Genomic DNA, 15,764 nt, shown 5'->3' with positions numbered 1-15,764 from the left:
TCCGGCTACCTGCAATTACTTCATCGCGTCACACCTACGGCCTAACGGTTTCGTATCTGGACGCGAGTATCTTGTAACTTGTATCTTGGGGATATGCAAATCACCTGTTGGCGCGATCCGCGTGCGCATGCGTGCGCGTCTGGTTAACAACTGAGCGTGTTGTGGCCCAAACAGTTGGCCAAGATCATGGCCAGGCTTGAAGCAGACCGCTTGCTCTCTCTGGGGCTTTACTCTCCGCGGTTTCGTTCAGTTGTCGTTGACTTTTTGCACTGCAATATCGGCTGTATCTGGTGTATGGTAACTGGTAACTCTTGCATTCGCACGTAGCTCTTTCAAGATTCTTTCGCCGCGCAAACCTTAACTGTAATTTTTGCCGCGGCTGAAAGTTGTTTGGTCTACGCTCACTGCTCTATGTTTGTTTATACATTTTCCAGATAGCTTCAGTTTGTTTCGAGTGCAGTTTGTCTGCTGACTTGACGTCAATTTTCCTCGTAGTTGTTGCCCAGCTCTTCCTTAGTCGGCGCTTTTCACGGCCATTTGGTGTCCAGTCAACGGGTTTTCCTGCAACGACAAATACGTACATATTATGTTTTGATGATGCCAATATGGTTACTCTGTGTTTGGTTTTCCGGCAACTTTAAATCGAGATAAAAGAGAAAATGGGTCACGAGTCCAGCGACTGACTTGTAATTCGATTCAAAGATAAAAGCTTTTTTATCGTAAGGTCGCAATAATCACATTCGTTGGATTTCTTGAATGCTAAATAGATAATGTAAAATAAACCTGTTTTTAACACGAATTTCTTTGTGCGCTTAATGTGATTTGTGAAAAGGATTGGTTCAGTGTTTGATGAGCTTTCAACTATTTGCGGGAATTTATAAGGGGTTTTATTAAATGTAAGTATTTAAAAAAAAAAATATCTCATTTTTATATTTCTTAACGAAAATAGGAGACCAAATGACTCCTAAAACGACGCTTACCTTTTATTTACAGCGATTGGATTGGATTGGGAACAGACGTTCTTGGGGACAAAAGAAAGCAATCAAGTTGTCAAATAAAATCGCCATTACTTGAACCACTTCCGATGAGCAACAAAAGATGGTGGTGGCATACATATGACATATGACATTCATCTATTGTTCGTGGACCATTGAAAGTGCTTCAGGTAATATTCCATCTTTGACCAAGATATCAATCTCGGTGCTTGCACATTGACCTTATTATTGCTACTTTATTCTGGCTCTGAACATAATTGGCACCAGTCTGAGACCTTTGCGGCATTCTAGTTAGCTCGGCGTTGTCGCTGATTCGGGCATAGACATAAGAGGCAGTCCACAAACTGTTTCAGCCGTTTATAATCATGTTTCCAATGCAATCAATTAGACCGCATTACGCGCACAGCTGCATACTAGAGTACTACTTACGATTATTATTTTTAACGAGCTGCGACTTAGTTGCTCTCTGCAGACGCTACATATGCGTAATGTGCATAAACGACATATGTTTCATGTAACGCGGCGCGTTGTTATGGCTTTTCATATTAAGGCATTCTATTAAAGTGCCATGGCGGCTTATGTCATGCCGAAAGAAATAGCCATAAAGCTGCGAGTACACAATTGCTATAAAAATAATGGCCTGCTAAATCAAGTTTAGGGAGTTGGCGGCAGCAGAACTCGCTCCCGCCCAAAAACCATATGATGTAAGTTCTTCGCGGGTTCAAGTCGAGTCGAAGACCCAGCTGCAACCGTTAGGTGGCTTGAAGGTTAGTGGCTTAGAAGCATGGAACTTCGGCTTTAAAGAGAGGCCGAACTTTGAGCTAATGTTGATTAAAATAACTTTTAAAAGCGAGGAAATTACATTCAAAACTGAGAACAAAGTAAATATATCTGACTTAATTTGTTAAATAGTTAATTAAAATGTATTGTTTATTTAATATTACCTAAAATTTATTTTTGTTTACTTATGAGCACTTAAAGATTGTTGTCGCACTTATGCAAGACTTGAGATACATTTGTTTTCGGCCGCTGTTCTGTTGTTGGCTTTCACTCGAATGCTTTCTGCTCTTTTGAATAATGATTCAATTACATCTATCTTAATGGCTCTTGAAAATGGCCAGCTCTGGGCTGGCAGGTAGATTACGTTTTCGGAAGGTAACGAGCTTTCCCTGCACGTTGTTTTTGCCGCTGTCAGTCGCAGCATTGCCGTGAGATTTTATTGCATTTTTATGTGACAATTTCTCGGGCAGACGTACGCATCCGAACATCGCAAATGCTTGAATCTGGCTCGACGAGCGGTTATGTAAAGCTTTAAGTATTTGCATTTCATTAAATTGTATCAGTGTTCGGGGCGGACTTTCGGTTTCAGTCGAACGCCAAGTGAATGCGTCTAATAGATTACTAATTTCACTTCATGCGTGCTTGTATCTTAGTTCGCCAACTGTGGTGTGATTTGTGTTAGCGTGCAAATATTTTAAAGAGTTTTCAACTCTTTCTACATTTCTTCGGTTGCGTTTCAGTGAAATCTAAAGCTGGGCCGAACGAAAAGCAGACTCACTTTCATCGCGGTTAACCAACTTGACTCACTAATGGCTTATTAAGTCCAAATAGATCGGATTCAACGTACTTTTTATGATCCATCTGCCGGGGAGCTCAGCAAATTGACTGTGATTATTGGCTGAGAGACAATAAAAACGAAATAAAATAACTCGAGCTCGGAATAAAAAACATTCTGCCACCGCATTGCTTCGCATACATTGCTGCGGTTTATCGCCTGCAAATTTGCCGAAAGGTTTCATTTTCAATTAAATGTGATTATTTGGAGTGAACCACAATTTGAGCTGCGCGAAACGATTTGTTTACTTTCTTCTGGCGTGCTCTTAATTTGTGTATCACTGTAACCACCCTATTATTTTTGGCTTAGTTTTCGTGCCGAGAATCTACAACCGGTGAGCACGCAATCCAAGGCACTAATTGGGATTCTAATGTGTATTAGAGCGCGTTGAGATTCCCATCTGGCATGCGCTAATAACTCAGGTGGGCGGGGAAGGTCTTTAAGAACTTTACGAAGGCAGCTGGCAAAGCCGTGGAACCGCAGGAAATTTCACTTTTACCCACTGGGTTAAATGCACTGGACATGCATCGCATTTCCCCGGCAAACAGGTTTCCATTTTTCGGTTGATAAGTGCAGCCGGGTTGCCAGCTGTTGGCTCTTGTGTTGTTGGTCACTCAGGCGACTTGAACTGGGTCAAATATTTGCATTCCGGTTCGATTTGACTGGGAATATTTGTCTTCCTGCTTTTACCTACTCACTTGAAATGGTGATCCACCAGCATTTAACACGCACGGTCACTTGCCATCACCATTGTCTCACAATTCTTGGGCGCGAATCGTTGTTGCTTGCCGTGGCGTGACGCCTAATTAGCGAGATATGTTGTTATTTGTCCGCTGGTCACTTTCGCTCTCGGTTCACAAGAAGAAATTAGTTATATTTGATTTTCAGAATCCGTCGCCTCTTTCACTTTTTAAGGTTTTACGTTGCCAATAAATAGCAACCAGAGAGGCGCGATAAACGTGGAAGACCGGCGACCGTGGAAGACCAACTGAAACGGAGGTGCTGCCTCACAAAAGATGCGGCCAACTTTGGGTGTTGGTAGGTGAGTTTAATCGTACAGGTACTGATACGTTAGCAGTATTTACAGATACAGACAGACACACTAAAATAGTGAGAGAGATGGAGAGAAAGCAAGCTCTTCTGACCGCCGGAAAGTATGCTTCAGTTTTGCTGTTTTCTTGCAAAGGCATTTGCAAGAGATTTACAGTAGTCTCGGCCAAAGTCAGTAAAAAAAATTTTCCATTTATTAACATTTTATTAAAAACTATAATATTTATTGTATTTTCTGTAAAGTTTTTTTTTGTAATTGTAATTTGTACAACATAAAATTATAAATAATTATAAATAATTTAAAGGAAGACTTCTTCATGTTTCTTTCTTACAATCTAGCACTTTATTATTAATTTGAGCAGGAATTAATCAGTAAGGTGTAGAATATGTCTACAACATATATTTTTTTTATTATATTTCCTTTATGTGTTTTTTATTTTGTTTCAACATGACTTGTCCTTCACGTACTTATATTATCAAAAAAAGTTTTACCTTTAGTTATGCTACGGAAACTTGACTTCCTTTGCCCCTCTTATTTATTCAATTAACTTGCTGCTTCAATTGCCTCATTGTCGGCAGTGGTTTCGATGGTTACTTCTTCATTTCCACTTGGGGGACTGCTGTTCAATAGTAATCTTGTTGGCTCAGTTTTACTTGTTACTGGAGCTTTAGTTGCTGAAGTAGTTGTACTTGTCGTTGTCTTTCGCCATTTTCCCCTCCACTTTTTTGGGCCATCTTGGTTAGGTGGCTTCATTTGACTCTTCATTATCTTCTGCCATTCAGCTCCATTGTATTGTTCGAGAGAGCTTCGAAGTAGATTTACAGACATCAACTCATTGAAGTCCAGTGCTATTTGATCCTCCACGTTGTCTCTGGACGGTTTGCTCATCAGATGCATCTGTTGATTTAGCATGAAGGGAATGGGATATGGGATATAGACTGGGAGGGGATAGAACACTGGTTGAGTAGCCACTGTATTTATTGGTCCACGGGCAATCGGGGAACTCTCCCACATTCCTGGCATCAGCAATAAGTCCTGCATTGGATGCTTTTTCTTTTGTCCATGGCTACGAGCTGGTTTCTGCTTCTGAAGAGGTTCTGTTTTTTTCGTTGGCTTTTCTGTTGAAGCTGTTGTGTCCGTTACAAGTGGAATGGTTGCAGAATCTTGTATAAGTGTGGCCTCCTTTTCCTTTTCCGATTCAATTGACTCCCCACGTTTTGGCTTAGCTATGGGGTTTAAAAGCACAATCAGTGGAGTTTTTAGATCATCTCCGCTGGCTTTCAGCACCGCTAACGGTTGTTCACTTTGCAACTGGGCTAAAGTTCGAGTTGTTAAGAGCAGGACTACCACTGTAAATAGTTTATAGTAAATAATACACAAACTTCAATGAATCTATTTTCAGCTACGCACCACTGTAAATGAACTTCATGGCGATATAAAATAAACTAAACTGTTTCATCATTTCCGCATTTTATATGTTGTGCTCAAATGCGAAAGTAGTGACCTACTTCATTTATAACGTTGCTAATTGGCGAAACAGTTTTTTAGAACCTAAGATCACTGCTTTTTACAAAAGCTTGGAATAAATTAAGTTTCCAAAAACTCGTTTGTTACGTGCTTTGAATAAATAAATTCAAGTTTAATAGAACATTATAAATTTAATGATTAATAAAACCTCCACTTGGTATTAAATAAAGAATGTCAGTCATCTTAGCCTTGACCATTACACAAAAATAACCCAGTGTTTACTAAACTCTCCATCAGGCTTATACGGTTACGCCTTGGACTCACTAGCCTAACCCATGCAATTAGATTCGTTCAACTTCCATCGGACCAATGCAAATTTTGCAATGGCACAGACGCATTGAACATATCTTGAGTGAATGCCCATCCTTCCACAATATATTCAACAATCCCGTTCCTAACTAATCCAAACCTTGAAAACACAATTATCCTTTTATCCTCCAACGTCATGAAAGAATTATAAGGCTGTACAAAGAAAATTACTTTCTAATTTTAAGTTTAAAATTAAGAATCCTGTTTCCAAATTAAACCTTATATATGTGGGATTGGTTTTTCCCATTTAAATGAAAAGTCCCCAAAGTAATCATATATGTTACTCGTAGAGTAAAACGACCGCATATTCTTGATCAAGATCACAAGCCGAGTCGATCTAACCATGTCCATCTGTCCGTCCGTCTGTCCGTATGAGCGTTGAGATCTCAGAAACAATAAAGGCTAGGACAGTCAGACTTGGCATCTGTATGCTGCCCACATAGCATATACTGAAATAGCCAGTAGTTGGCTCTTACAATATCGCTTTCTCCATTAAGCTGAGTAACGGGTATCTCCAAGACGAGACACTCGACTAAAGCGAAGTTCGAATGGAATTGTGTGTGTACTTCTGCAATTGGTTGTTTGCTGAACCTGGTTAACGACAGTTTGGAGAGTATAGATGCAATTTTGGCGTTTAGGCGTTCGACTTGACCGTTTGCTCTCCCACTCCAGTAGTGACTGGAGTTCAGTGCCCTCGTTTTCAAAGTACTTCTTGAACTCGTCTGAAGTGAACGCTATGCCACAATCGGATATTATTTTAGCAAAATTTCCAAATATTGAGCTCTGAGCCTCTAACCTAGTGATGACGTCCTTACAGGATGTTGATTTCGTAGGATATAGGAATAAAAATTTGGTGAATCCGTCAATGACAGCAAGAATGTGCTTATATGCCGTGTGGGTTGATTTGAGAGGCCCCAAAGAATCGATTTGTAATTTTTGAAGTGGTTCCCATCCTTTTTTAGCAAGGATATCTATTATGGCTTTTAATTCCTCATCATTTAATTCCTCATCACACTTCACTTTGCTGTGCAAAAGGGCATCAGCTGATTTTTGTTCGAATTCAAAGTCAAACTTCTGAAGCTCGTGGATCCAACGTTGTCTCACGTCGTAGTGTGACTTCTCTTTTCTCAGTCGTCTTCATGAACGCATTGCCAGCTTGAAATGCATATCCAAAAGTTATATTCAGTATTTTCGAAAAGCTTCTACCACTGCCAGGATCTCCAACTCGTACTCATGTAATACACTGGATGAACTTGGATAACCTTACGAGATTTTTGGAGTTAATCTGCCCCAAAACCATCAATGAAGTGTTGTTTCGTGCTGTAGTAGTGTATAATATTTCTGGATACAAGGTGGAAGGGGGGCTATTAATTATGCTAATTAGGATAGGAAGGGTGAAGTCAAATTGAGGTTGCATAACGAAATTAATGTTAAAATTATTTTCTTTGTCAAATACACCTCCAATTTCCTTTAAAATGAACTTGTTGTTATCAAAAAAATTCTTGTATATCAATTGCAACTATATCTTCCTCCATTTTATGCGGTTGTTATACCCTTGCGGAGGGTAAAATGATTTCAGTCCGTCCGTTCCTACGCAAAAAAGTAGGAACTGAAAGACTAGTTAGCGTAGAAACGGACGGACAGACGGACGGACAGACCGACATGGCTAGATCGACTCGTCTAGAGACGCTGATCAAGAATATATATACTTTATGGGATCGGAAACGTCTCCTTCACTGCGTTGCAAACTTCTGACTGAAATCATTATACCCTCTGCAAGGGTATAAAAATTATATCGTCGGTATTTTTTGACATATAACCTCCTACGCTTGGAAATAACATTTTTTAATTAGTTTTAAATTTCGAAATAAATTCGATAAAAATCGGAGGACTATATGATATAGCTGCCATAGAAACGGTCGGAAAATTATTTGGAAATTATGAGAAAATTATATCTTTGGTGTTTTATAACATATAACCTTGTCAGCTTAGAAATAACAGTTTTTAATTAGTTCTGAATTTTGATTTAAATTTTATTATGTTCTGTCTTTTATAAAAAATGTAATAATTCTGCCTAATCGCAAGGGTTTGCTAATTAGCTAAATTGCTTATATGAGGTGGAAAACTGCTTTCCGTCACCATGACATGACATGAAATATCCTTCATTTTTTATACCCGTTACCCGTAGACTAAAAGGGTATATTAGATTCGTCGGTAGTAGAAAGCGTTTCCGACCCCATAAAGAATATATATTCTTGATCAGGAACACTAGCCGAGTCGATCTCGCCATGTCCGTCTGTCTGTCTGGCAGTCTGTCTGTCCGTATGAACACTGAGCGGAAACTATAAGAACTAGAACCGTCAGACCTGGCAGGTAGATTCCTGGCCTTCCTGCTCAGCACAAATTTTTTCAGCGTGGTGTCTCTCTCGCAGTCCTCAAAAATTTGTAGCACCTACAGTTTTTATGATAGAAAAAAAAAATTTTAAATAAAATGTATTTGTCTCATCACTACCTATCGATTGACCCAGAAAAAGTGCCGCGCCCATTTTAAAGCCCACCAACCGCCCAAAACTGTGGTGGCCATAATTGTCATGACAATTTTTTTTCATATATGTAATAATATGTTATAACATGTACTGAAAAAGCGAGTATGTGGCGCTTTGTTTCTTATATATCTTCACTTCCCTTTTGCTTCCTGAAGCTGAGTAACAGATATCTGATAGTCAAGGCATTCGACTATAGCGTTCTCCCTTGTTTTGAGATGTAAACACATAATCGGCATCACCTCATAAGAGGAATTCTGCATCCATCTTTTCGATTTGTTCCTTGCGTTATGGAGGTTTGGGTAGAAAAAACCTAAAGATGGAGTAAACAGATATATATTTTTGTGAAGTTTTATATTGTGTCTTTTGTGGCCATGGTAATGGAAATGCAGCTTAGTCTGTTAGCGGAATTGCAGTGGATGTTCTTCCTGTTGATCCTGCAACGGCAGTTAAGGTAGACGGATCACGAGTTGTCGATGTTGATGTAAACGGAATAGCATTAGAGGTTTTTGTAGCTTCTGTTGTCGTAGTTCTTGTAGGCGGAATTGCTGTAGAGGTTTTTGTATCCCCTCTTGTTGTGCTTATTGTAGGTGGAATTGCAGTGGAGGTTGTGGCTTCTGTGGTAGTGGTTGCTGTTGTGGCCTCTGTTGTCGTGGTTGTAGAAGGCGGAATTGCAGTTGAGGTTGTGGCTTCTTTTGAGGTGGACGTTGTTGTGACTTCTGTTGTCGTGGTTGTAGAAGGCGGAATTGCAGTTGAGGTTGTCGCTTCTGTTGAAGTGGTTGTTGTCGTGGTTGTAGAAGGCGGAATTGCAGTGGAGGTTGTGTCTTCTGTTGTAGTGGTTGTTGTTGTGGCCTCTGTTGTCGTGGTTGTAGAGGGCGGAATTGCAGTTGAGGTTGTTGCTTCTGTTGAAGTGGACTTTGTTGTGACTTCTGTTGTCGTGGTTGTAGAAGGCGGAATCGCAGTTGAGGTTGTCGCTTCTGTTGAAGTGGTTGTTGTTGTGGCTTCTGTTGTCGTGGTTGTAGAAGGCGGGATTGCAGTAGAGGTTGAGACTTCTGTTGTAGTGGTTGTAGAAGGTGGAAGTGCAGTGGAGGTTGTGGCTTCTGTTGTCGTGGTTGTAGAAGGCGGAATTGCAGTAGAGGTTGTGGCTTCTGTTGTAGTGGTTGTTGTTGTGGCTTCTGTTGTCGTGGTTGTAGTTGTTGTAGCCTCTGTTGTCGTGGTTGTAGAAGGCGGAATTGCAGTTGAGGTTGTGGCTTCTGTGGTAGTGGTTGCTGATGTGTCTTCTGTTGTTGTGGTTGTTGAAGGGGGTATTGCAGTGGAGGTTGTGGCTTCTGTTGTAGTTGTTGTGGCTTCTGTTGTCGTGGTTGTAGAAGGTGGAACTGCAGTGGAGGTTGTGGCTTCTGTTGTAGTGATTGTAGAAGGTGGAACTGCAGTGGAGGTTGTAACTTCTGTTGTCGTGGTTGTAGAAGGCGGAATTGCAGTGGAAGTTGTGGCTTCTGTTGTCGTGGTTGTAAAAGGGGTTATTGTAGTGGAGGTTGTGGCTTCTGTTGTCGAGGTTGTGGCTTCTGTTGTCGTGGTTGTAGAAGGCGGAATTGCAGTAGAGGTTGTGGCTTCTGTTGTCGTGGTTGTAGAAGGGGGAATTGCAGTAGAGGTTGTGGCTTCTGTTGTCGTGGTTGAAGAAGGCGGAATTGCAGTGGAGGTTGTTGGAGTTCCTGTTGGTGTTGGAATGGCAGTTGATGTTGATGGGTCAGTGGATGTTGTTGGAGTTTCTGTCGAAGCTGGATCGGCAGTTGCGGTAGATGGGTCACGGGCTGTTGTTGGAGGCCTCGTGGATGTCTTCTTTCGTCGCCATTTTCCCCAAAACTTTTTCAGTGCAAAATTGGTGGGGGGCTCATCATCATGATATAAAGAGTCCATTAGCAAGTTCTTCGTTCCTATTTCATAAATTTTTTCTGCTATTTTATTTTCCAAGTCTCCCGTCGTCGGCCTTGTCCTATTATAAATTTGTTGATTGCCATAGCTCAGTTTTATGGGAATTGGTACTTCCAAATTGAATATTTCTTTATTTGACTGTTGTTTACCGGCACCAGACCGGCAAAAACAAGTGCTTAACAGGATGGCAAGCGCTACAAAAACAAAATCTGTTAGTTTCCATTATCGTTGATATGTATCTATACGTACCATAAGCAATAAACGCCATGGCGTTGCAAAACGAACTGTAGTTCTTTTGATACATTTCGCATTTTATATGGACCAGCACGTTCGAATTGGAAAGTGTGTCATTGGTAAAACTCAATGTCTAATAAATCTGCTAATTAATACGAAGCCAATCTTTTGTTTAATAAAAAAAATAATCGTAGCGTCTTTAAGTATGTAGGTGAAGATTGATTTTCAGTTTTTTACTGCTTGCTAATTTAGAAAAGAAGAATATCGAGGAGCAGGCTTATCTCCATTGGCTTAAAAATAATGTCATCATAAAATAAAATTTGTAAGCTGTTGAGAATATCTATGGTATGTTACGTACTAGTATGTAACCCTTAGGCCAAAAAAAAGACATTTTGGCAATTCCAATATAGTTGTTGTGAATATTAGTTTATTAGAATAAATAAATAAATTATGAGATGGGGCTATGTTTCTGCTTCTCCTTAGTATTATTGGACTTGGTTGGCTGACTGATCCACTTTTAGGGACCTTGCATATCCTCCATATCCGAAACCACTGGCGGTACCTCCAGCACCGCCAGCGGCAAAGTGCGGACTATGTCCATGACCTCCATCCTCATGGGTCACTGAGTGCGAGTGGCTGGAGGTGTAAATTGGCTTAGCCACTATTTCGTATGTGGTGGACTTTCCGCCGCCACCGGCCAAGCTCTTCAGTCCCAAAACTCCAGACAGTGTCAAGGCCATCAGAGCTGTCATAAGTGCCTTTCCGGCCATTAGAGCGATGGCGCCGAAGCCCATGGCCATAAGCATTCCCTTCATCATGACTCCTGCAGCCACCAGGGCTTCCAAGCCTCCTTTTTTCCCGAACTTGTGTTTGCGACCCTCTACCAGGGACTTTTCATCCATCAAGCGGAACCTCAGAAAGCGCGTTTTTAAAATATTCTCCAGTTTAGCTATTATGTAGCCATTCAAGCGAGTACTGGGATCACTCGGATAGCTGCGAGCTACTTCTGCAAAAATAGAAGTATTTAGTTATGTACAAAATTTTATCGAAGTTTTAAAATTAAAGTTTTAAAATTAAAGTATTGGTGGTTCATCTAAAGTTTTTGTACCCGTTACTCGTGAAGTAAAAGGGTTTTCTAGATTCGTCGAAACTGATGGTATCTGATAGTCGACTCGATGGTCGTAATCGACTTAACGTTTTTCTTAAAAAGGTGTTTTCTTATTCCTTTGCAGAACCTACCTGCCATGAGCTCCGAGGTTTTAAGTTCCGTGGCATTCTCATCTTTGACCACACTGACGCCTGGCAAAACGTTAAGTTCCTCCTGCTCGGCGAGCTTTTCTATGATCTTGACAAACTCGATCTTGATGCATATCCAACTGAATGAAGAGGTTTCGCAGCCGTTGAGAAGGCCCTCAGCTCTTTGGGGTTTCCGGAGAGTTTCCGTTGCAACTGCAGGCGCTTCCGTGGATTGGACACTTGCTGCCGTGGCGTATTTGCACATGAAGGCAAACAAGGCCAAATAAAACAGATATTCCAGGGTCTTGGTCAGCAACATCTTCGCTATCTAGTGCGCTTGGGATTGTTCGAGAGACTGCATCATCCCAATTTTATGGCTTTAGCTTTTATACCCGCTTCCACTGCTTCCACTTCCACTTCCATTCCCATTTCCCTTTCACCAAAACCGTACTCCGCACCAGGGCCCTTGTGCTTTTCTAATTACCCAAACGATTTGTGGTCGAAATTCTTCCCAGCGTCAGTCAGCTGCGTCCAACTGGGCGGCACTTTCGCTTTCCTCTGCGGCAGCGCCCAGGTCAGTCTAGCGAAACGGCCGGCTAATTCTGTCACCAAAAAGTTCCAGCCAATGAATTCCCCAAGAGGCCGAGAAGAAAGCTCTCCCAGACTCGGGAATCCAGGTAATTACAAGTGCCAGATAAAAGTCGCGTGCCTCGGCCCTCCATAAATTAAGAGCCATCATTTTGCCTGCCTAACTGGGACTAACTAACAATTCATTGTTAATTATTACTACATTTTCATTTGTGTCTGCCCTAGCCCCGTTTCGCTACTTTCTTCACTCGTACTGCCCATGAGGTAATATATCTTTCCACGCCGAGTCTTGACTGTTTAATATTCAGATTACATGCAGTGCTAATGACCAATTTGTTGGTCGCCTTTTGATTTTCGCCTATTGCCAGATGGTCTATGACTTAGTTGGAAAACAAGCGACGATGTTCGTGCTGTGGAACAATAAAACCATTTTAATAATTTTCTTTGGCAATAATTGAGTAAATAATAATGATAATGGTAGCTAAGCTTAAAAAATGAATTTAAAAGATGGTGTAAACTAATAATTTAAATTATGTTGGAAATAATTGAATATTTTGTTCCGTGGTTTTTTGACTTGTTAACAAAACAAAACGTCGGAAAAAACTGAACTGAAAATACTGATCTATTACTCGTCTGTGTTGGCTAAAAAAACGACTTGTACTTTATGCTAGTATTACAATTTTTATTTAAAATTAAGAAAGGTATATTTTAACATCAATCAATAATAAATACATAAATTAGGTTGGCGGCAAGCTTTAGAGTATTGATTCTTAGTTTCAAGCGGGAGTTTTAGTAGTTGTGGTTGTGGTTGTGGTTGTAGTTGTAGTCTTCTTGTTTCTGAACTTTTCCCCGAATCTTTCAAAGAATCCCGTTCCATTATTATTGAATGGGGGGAATCGCAGCTGTCCAAGGTTTCCCTCTTCCTCGACCACCGGGGCAGCCTCAACGAACTCGTCGGTGTTCACAGCCTCATCCTTGACTGCCAGGGATGCCTTTTCATCTTCGACAGGAAGTGCCCAGGCCAAGGATACCAAAAGTCCAACAATGAGGACGAATTTAACCTGACAACCGAAGAGTTTGTTGCTCAAGCTGTTCATCTTGGATCTGTTGAATTTCGGCCACCTCGATTGGCAGTTTTATACCAATGCCAAGTGGGACATTTGACTGAAAATCAATTAGGAAGTTGGCGCAAAGAAAGCTCGTGGGCCTAAACCCAGTCAATTAAGTTTGCTAATATAATTAAGAAATATTTGTCCACTATATTTGTTTTTGCACAAAGTCTAATGAAAGTGCTCAAAAAGAAACTAAAATAAAGACCATATTTCATTTTCAGTTTATTACGCTTTTTTCAAGTTTTTATGTTGTGTCAACATAAATCAATTTGTTAGCCGACCATTAATCATTGTCCTTTGTCCAACATTTTTGGCCACCCCATGCTGATAAAGTTAGAACATATGGTCGACGTACATACCCCAAGATAGAACAGCGCCTGAAATGCTGTTGATATTTGTAGGCCAGATATACTTCCTTTAAGCAAAAATGTTTGGAGAGGGTTTGGTTTTGCATTTGATGAATCTTTTTTATTCAATTGCTTTAAGTTATCTGAATAAATACTTATTAAGTAGGCTCTTGAGCAGGCATAATCTTCGTTGTTTTCGATGAACCTGAGTGACATTTACAACCGCCAAGAGACATGGATTGTGAAATGTGCAATAAATATGGCGCAATCATGATTGACTTCAGTATCCTTAAGCATTGTCCTTGAGCTAGCGAAGAGTCGAGGGACCGTTTCAATTGTTCTCTTTTTTTGTGATTTTCTTTTTTGGTATGTCGCAGCTAACTAACTAAGCGTAACTTAATAATTATTGACTACGAATTAGGCCATTCTTCAGGAGAGTCTTAGGGGGATAGGTGGAGGAAATGAGGGTGCAGTGGGAGGAAGTTGAAGAAGGTGAAGCTTTGGTAGGGTAAGATATAGCAGGAGAAAGATTTGGGCTAGTATAGCGTGGGATGGATGGATCGGTCGGGGGCGTCTGGCTTAGAAGGGCTGGGCCAGGCCGTAGTGGTTGTAGGCCAGGTCGGCGGCTCCAGCCTGACCATTGCGGCTCCAGTCTGAGTGCACGATGTCGGCGTTCAGGGGGCTGCCGGTGATGTAGGCGGTGGTGATGTGTTCCTTCTTCTTGGCCAGCAGGTCCTTGAAGAAGGTGGCACCTGCGGGAAAAACCAGTTCAAAAGTGCCCCTCTACGGACCTCTGCGGACAAACTCACCAGCCAGAATGAGGGCCAGGAAGGAGATGGCCAGAGCCTTCAGCGAGATGAACTTGATGATGGTGAACAGAATCTTGACAACGACGGCCTTCTTCAGCTTCAGGGCCAAAAGAAGGGGCAGCAGCATCTTCTTCATGCGCTTGCTGCGGGACTCTGTTTTTTATTTGGAAAGAACGCAGAGAGAAAGTGGGAAATTTAGCAGCGCTCCTAAAAGTATTCAACGCTTGGCAGTCAAGTGGAAGCTTTCCCTTCTCTTTTGGGCAGAGCAACTGAGTATGCCAGTAGTTTTGCTTTTGGCAGTTGGCTTTGTGCACACTTGAAAGGACCTTCGTACTTTTAGCCTTTTGAAAGTACACTGGATGCTTTTAAGTTGAAATATGGAATTACTTTGAGTGTCAGTAGGGTTTTCTGAAGTTAATCACTCATACGTGATGTGGGCTTCTATGTTAATGTTACTTATAACTTTGAATCTCAATAATTATTAATCAATTAATTTGGGGCTATAATATTAAAAATGATTTTATAGTTTTAAAAATTACTATTTTTTAAGAACAAAATAAAATCATGAAACAAAAAACTTACGTTTAAGAAGTGATTACAAATTTAATTTGCAAGCCACGATTTAAGAGGAAGAACTTTTGGAAGTATTTTGGAAAACACTCAAGTACGGATCCCAAACGTAAAAACGTACTTCTGGATCCCTTGAAGAAGCCACGATTACTCACCCTCCATGGCGCGACCGGTGTACTCGTTCTCGGAGTTCTCCTCCTGCTCATCGCCGGAGAAGGAGAGGTTCAGTTCGTGGGTCTCCAGGTAGCGCTCGGCACGGTCCTCGAAGGACTCGACGGCCTTGGCGGCCCCGAAGCTGCGGCCCGACTCCGAGCGGTCGATCCTCAGGCCGCCGAAGAGCGCGACGGACTCCTCGCCGTCCAGGCGGTTCAGCATGTTGACCAGGTCCCGCTCGCTGTTGTCCTGCGAGGGCAGGGCCATGGAGCCGCACACAAGGCTGGCCAGCAGCACTACACATACGAATTTCGCGCACATTTTGATTAGCACTTGGGGTGTCTCGACTTTGAGTGGGTTATAATCCTTGGGACGGCTGCCTGGAGCTGGTGAGTGCTGCCTGTGCTTTGTGAACGGGAATCGCTTTGTGATTAATTGAATGCACTGCCCCGCGTTTTATACCATTTCGATTCGACGTCGATTGACCAATTTTGTGGCTAGAAATCGCGCGCCAGGCCAAAACGCACCGCACCGCGCTGCAATAACAATAACAATACCGAAAACCAATACCGAAATCCAAAAACAATTTATGCAAAGCATATGCGTATGCTACCTGCCGGCAATTTCTTGACCATATTTCCACGCACGTCGCGATGTCAACGAAAGGGAAGTGGCCAGTGCTCGGTGGTCGCTGGTCGGTAGTCGGCCGGTTGAATATGATTTTTGTATATACATATATTTTATAT

The 15,764-nt window shown here is 41.5% G+C and overlaps 5 protein-coding genes across 5 annotated transcripts; all 5 read right to left on the bottom strand.

Moving 5' to 3' along the window:
* Positions 1-4,204: 4,204 nt before the first annotated feature.
* Positions 4,205-8,081, bottom strand: LOC108027140 (uncharacterized). The gene is made up of 3 exons (XM_017098359.3): positions 8,056-8,081; positions 6,913-6,965; positions 4,205-5,004 (listed from the first exon to the last, which is right to left on the bottom strand). The coding sequence occupies exons 1-3, from the start codon at positions 8,079-8,081 to the stop codon at positions 4,205-4,207; spliced, it is 879 nt and encodes a 292-aa protein (XP_016953848.2).
* Positions 8,082-8,433: 352 nt separating this feature from the next.
* LOC108027099 (mucin-5AC) lies at positions 8,434-10,237 on the bottom strand. The gene is made up of 2 exons (XM_050888328.1): positions 10,219-10,237; positions 8,434-10,163 (listed from the first exon to the last, which is right to left on the bottom strand). Exons 1-2 carry the CDS (start codon positions 10,235-10,237, stop codon positions 8,434-8,436), a joined length of 1,749 nt encoding a protein of 582 aa, XP_050744285.1.
* Positions 10,238-10,688: 451 nt separating this feature from the next.
* Positions 10,689-11,774, bottom strand: LOC108027129 (uncharacterized). Its single transcript, XM_017098348.3, has 2 exons — positions 11,443-11,774; positions 10,689-11,209 (listed from the first exon to the last, which is right to left on the bottom strand). Exons 1-2 carry the CDS (start codon positions 11,756-11,758, stop codon positions 10,689-10,691), a joined length of 837 nt encoding a protein of 278 aa, XP_016953837.1. The 5' UTR covers positions 11,759-11,774.
* A 1,020-nt stretch (positions 11,775-12,794) lies between these two features.
* On the bottom strand, positions 12,795-13,124 carry LOC122818982 (uncharacterized). Its single transcript, XM_044094744.2, has one exon. The coding sequence runs from the start codon at positions 13,122-13,124 to the stop codon at positions 12,804-12,806; it is 321 nt and encodes a 106-aa protein (XP_043950679.1). The 3' UTR covers positions 12,795-12,803.
* Positions 13,125-13,580: 456 nt separating this feature from the next.
* Positions 13,581-15,435, bottom strand: LOC108027047 (uncharacterized). The gene is made up of 3 exons (XM_017098248.3): positions 15,021-15,435; positions 14,296-14,448; positions 13,581-14,238 (listed from the first exon to the last, which is right to left on the bottom strand). Exons 1-3 carry the CDS (start codon positions 15,337-15,339, stop codon positions 14,066-14,068), a joined length of 645 nt encoding a protein of 214 aa, XP_016953737.1. The 5' UTR covers positions 15,340-15,435; the 3' UTR covers positions 13,581-14,065.
* Positions 15,436-15,764: the final 329 nt, after the last annotated feature.

This window comes from Drosophila biarmipes, chromosome 3R (assembly GCF_025231255.1).
Source record: "Drosophila biarmipes strain raj3 chromosome 3R, RU_DBia_V1.1, whole genome shotgun sequence".
In the NCBI taxonomy this organism is placed as follows: domain Eukaryota; kingdom Metazoa; phylum Arthropoda; class Insecta; order Diptera; family Drosophilidae; genus Drosophila; species Drosophila biarmipes.
Note: the sequence above shows the minus strand (reverse complement) of the source record. Positions and strands in the feature narration are given on the sequence as shown.

What these genes read in the sequence shown, in the direction of transcription:
- LOC108027140 (XM_017098359.3), bottom strand. Translation starts at nt 8,081, where the DNA reads ATGGCCACCACAGTTTTGGGCGGTTG. An exon ending in ACCACAGTTTTGGGCGGTTG is followed by an intron (nt 6,966 to 8,055) that starts GTGGGCTTTAAA and finishes TTCATTTTAAAG; the next exon opens with GAAATTGGAGGTGTATTTGA. An exon ending in TTTAACATTAATTTCGTTAT is followed by an intron (nt 5,005 to 6,912) that starts GCAACCTCAATT and finishes TTACAGTGGTAG; the next exon opens with TCCTGCTCTTAACAACTCGA.
- LOC108027129 (XM_017098348.3), bottom strand. Translation starts at nt 11,758, where the DNA reads ATGTTGCTGACCAAGACCCTGGAATATCTGTTTTATTTGGCCTTGTTT. An exon ending in AACCTCGGAGCTCATGGCAG is followed by an intron (nt 11,210 to 11,442) that starts GTAGGTTCTGCA and finishes CTATTTTTGCAG; the next exon opens with AAGTAGCTCGCAGCTATCCG.
- LOC122818982 (XM_044094744.2), bottom strand. Translation starts at nt 13,124, where the DNA reads ATGAACAGCTTGAGCAACAAACTCTTCGGTTGTCAGGTTAAATTCGTC.
- LOC108027047 (XM_017098248.3), bottom strand. Translation starts at nt 15,339, where the DNA reads ATGTGCGCGAAATTCGTATGTGTAGTGCTGCTGGCCAGCCTTGTGTGC. An exon ending in CACCGGTCGCGCCATGGAGG is followed by an intron (nt 14,449 to 15,020) that starts GTGAGTAATCGT and finishes AATAAAAAACAG; the next exon opens with AGTCCCGCAGCAAGCGCATG. An exon ending in CCTGGCCCTCATTCTGGCTG is followed by an intron (nt 14,239 to 14,295) that starts GTGAGTTTGTCC and finishes TTTTTCCCGCAG; the next exon opens with GTGCCACCTTCTTCAAGGAC.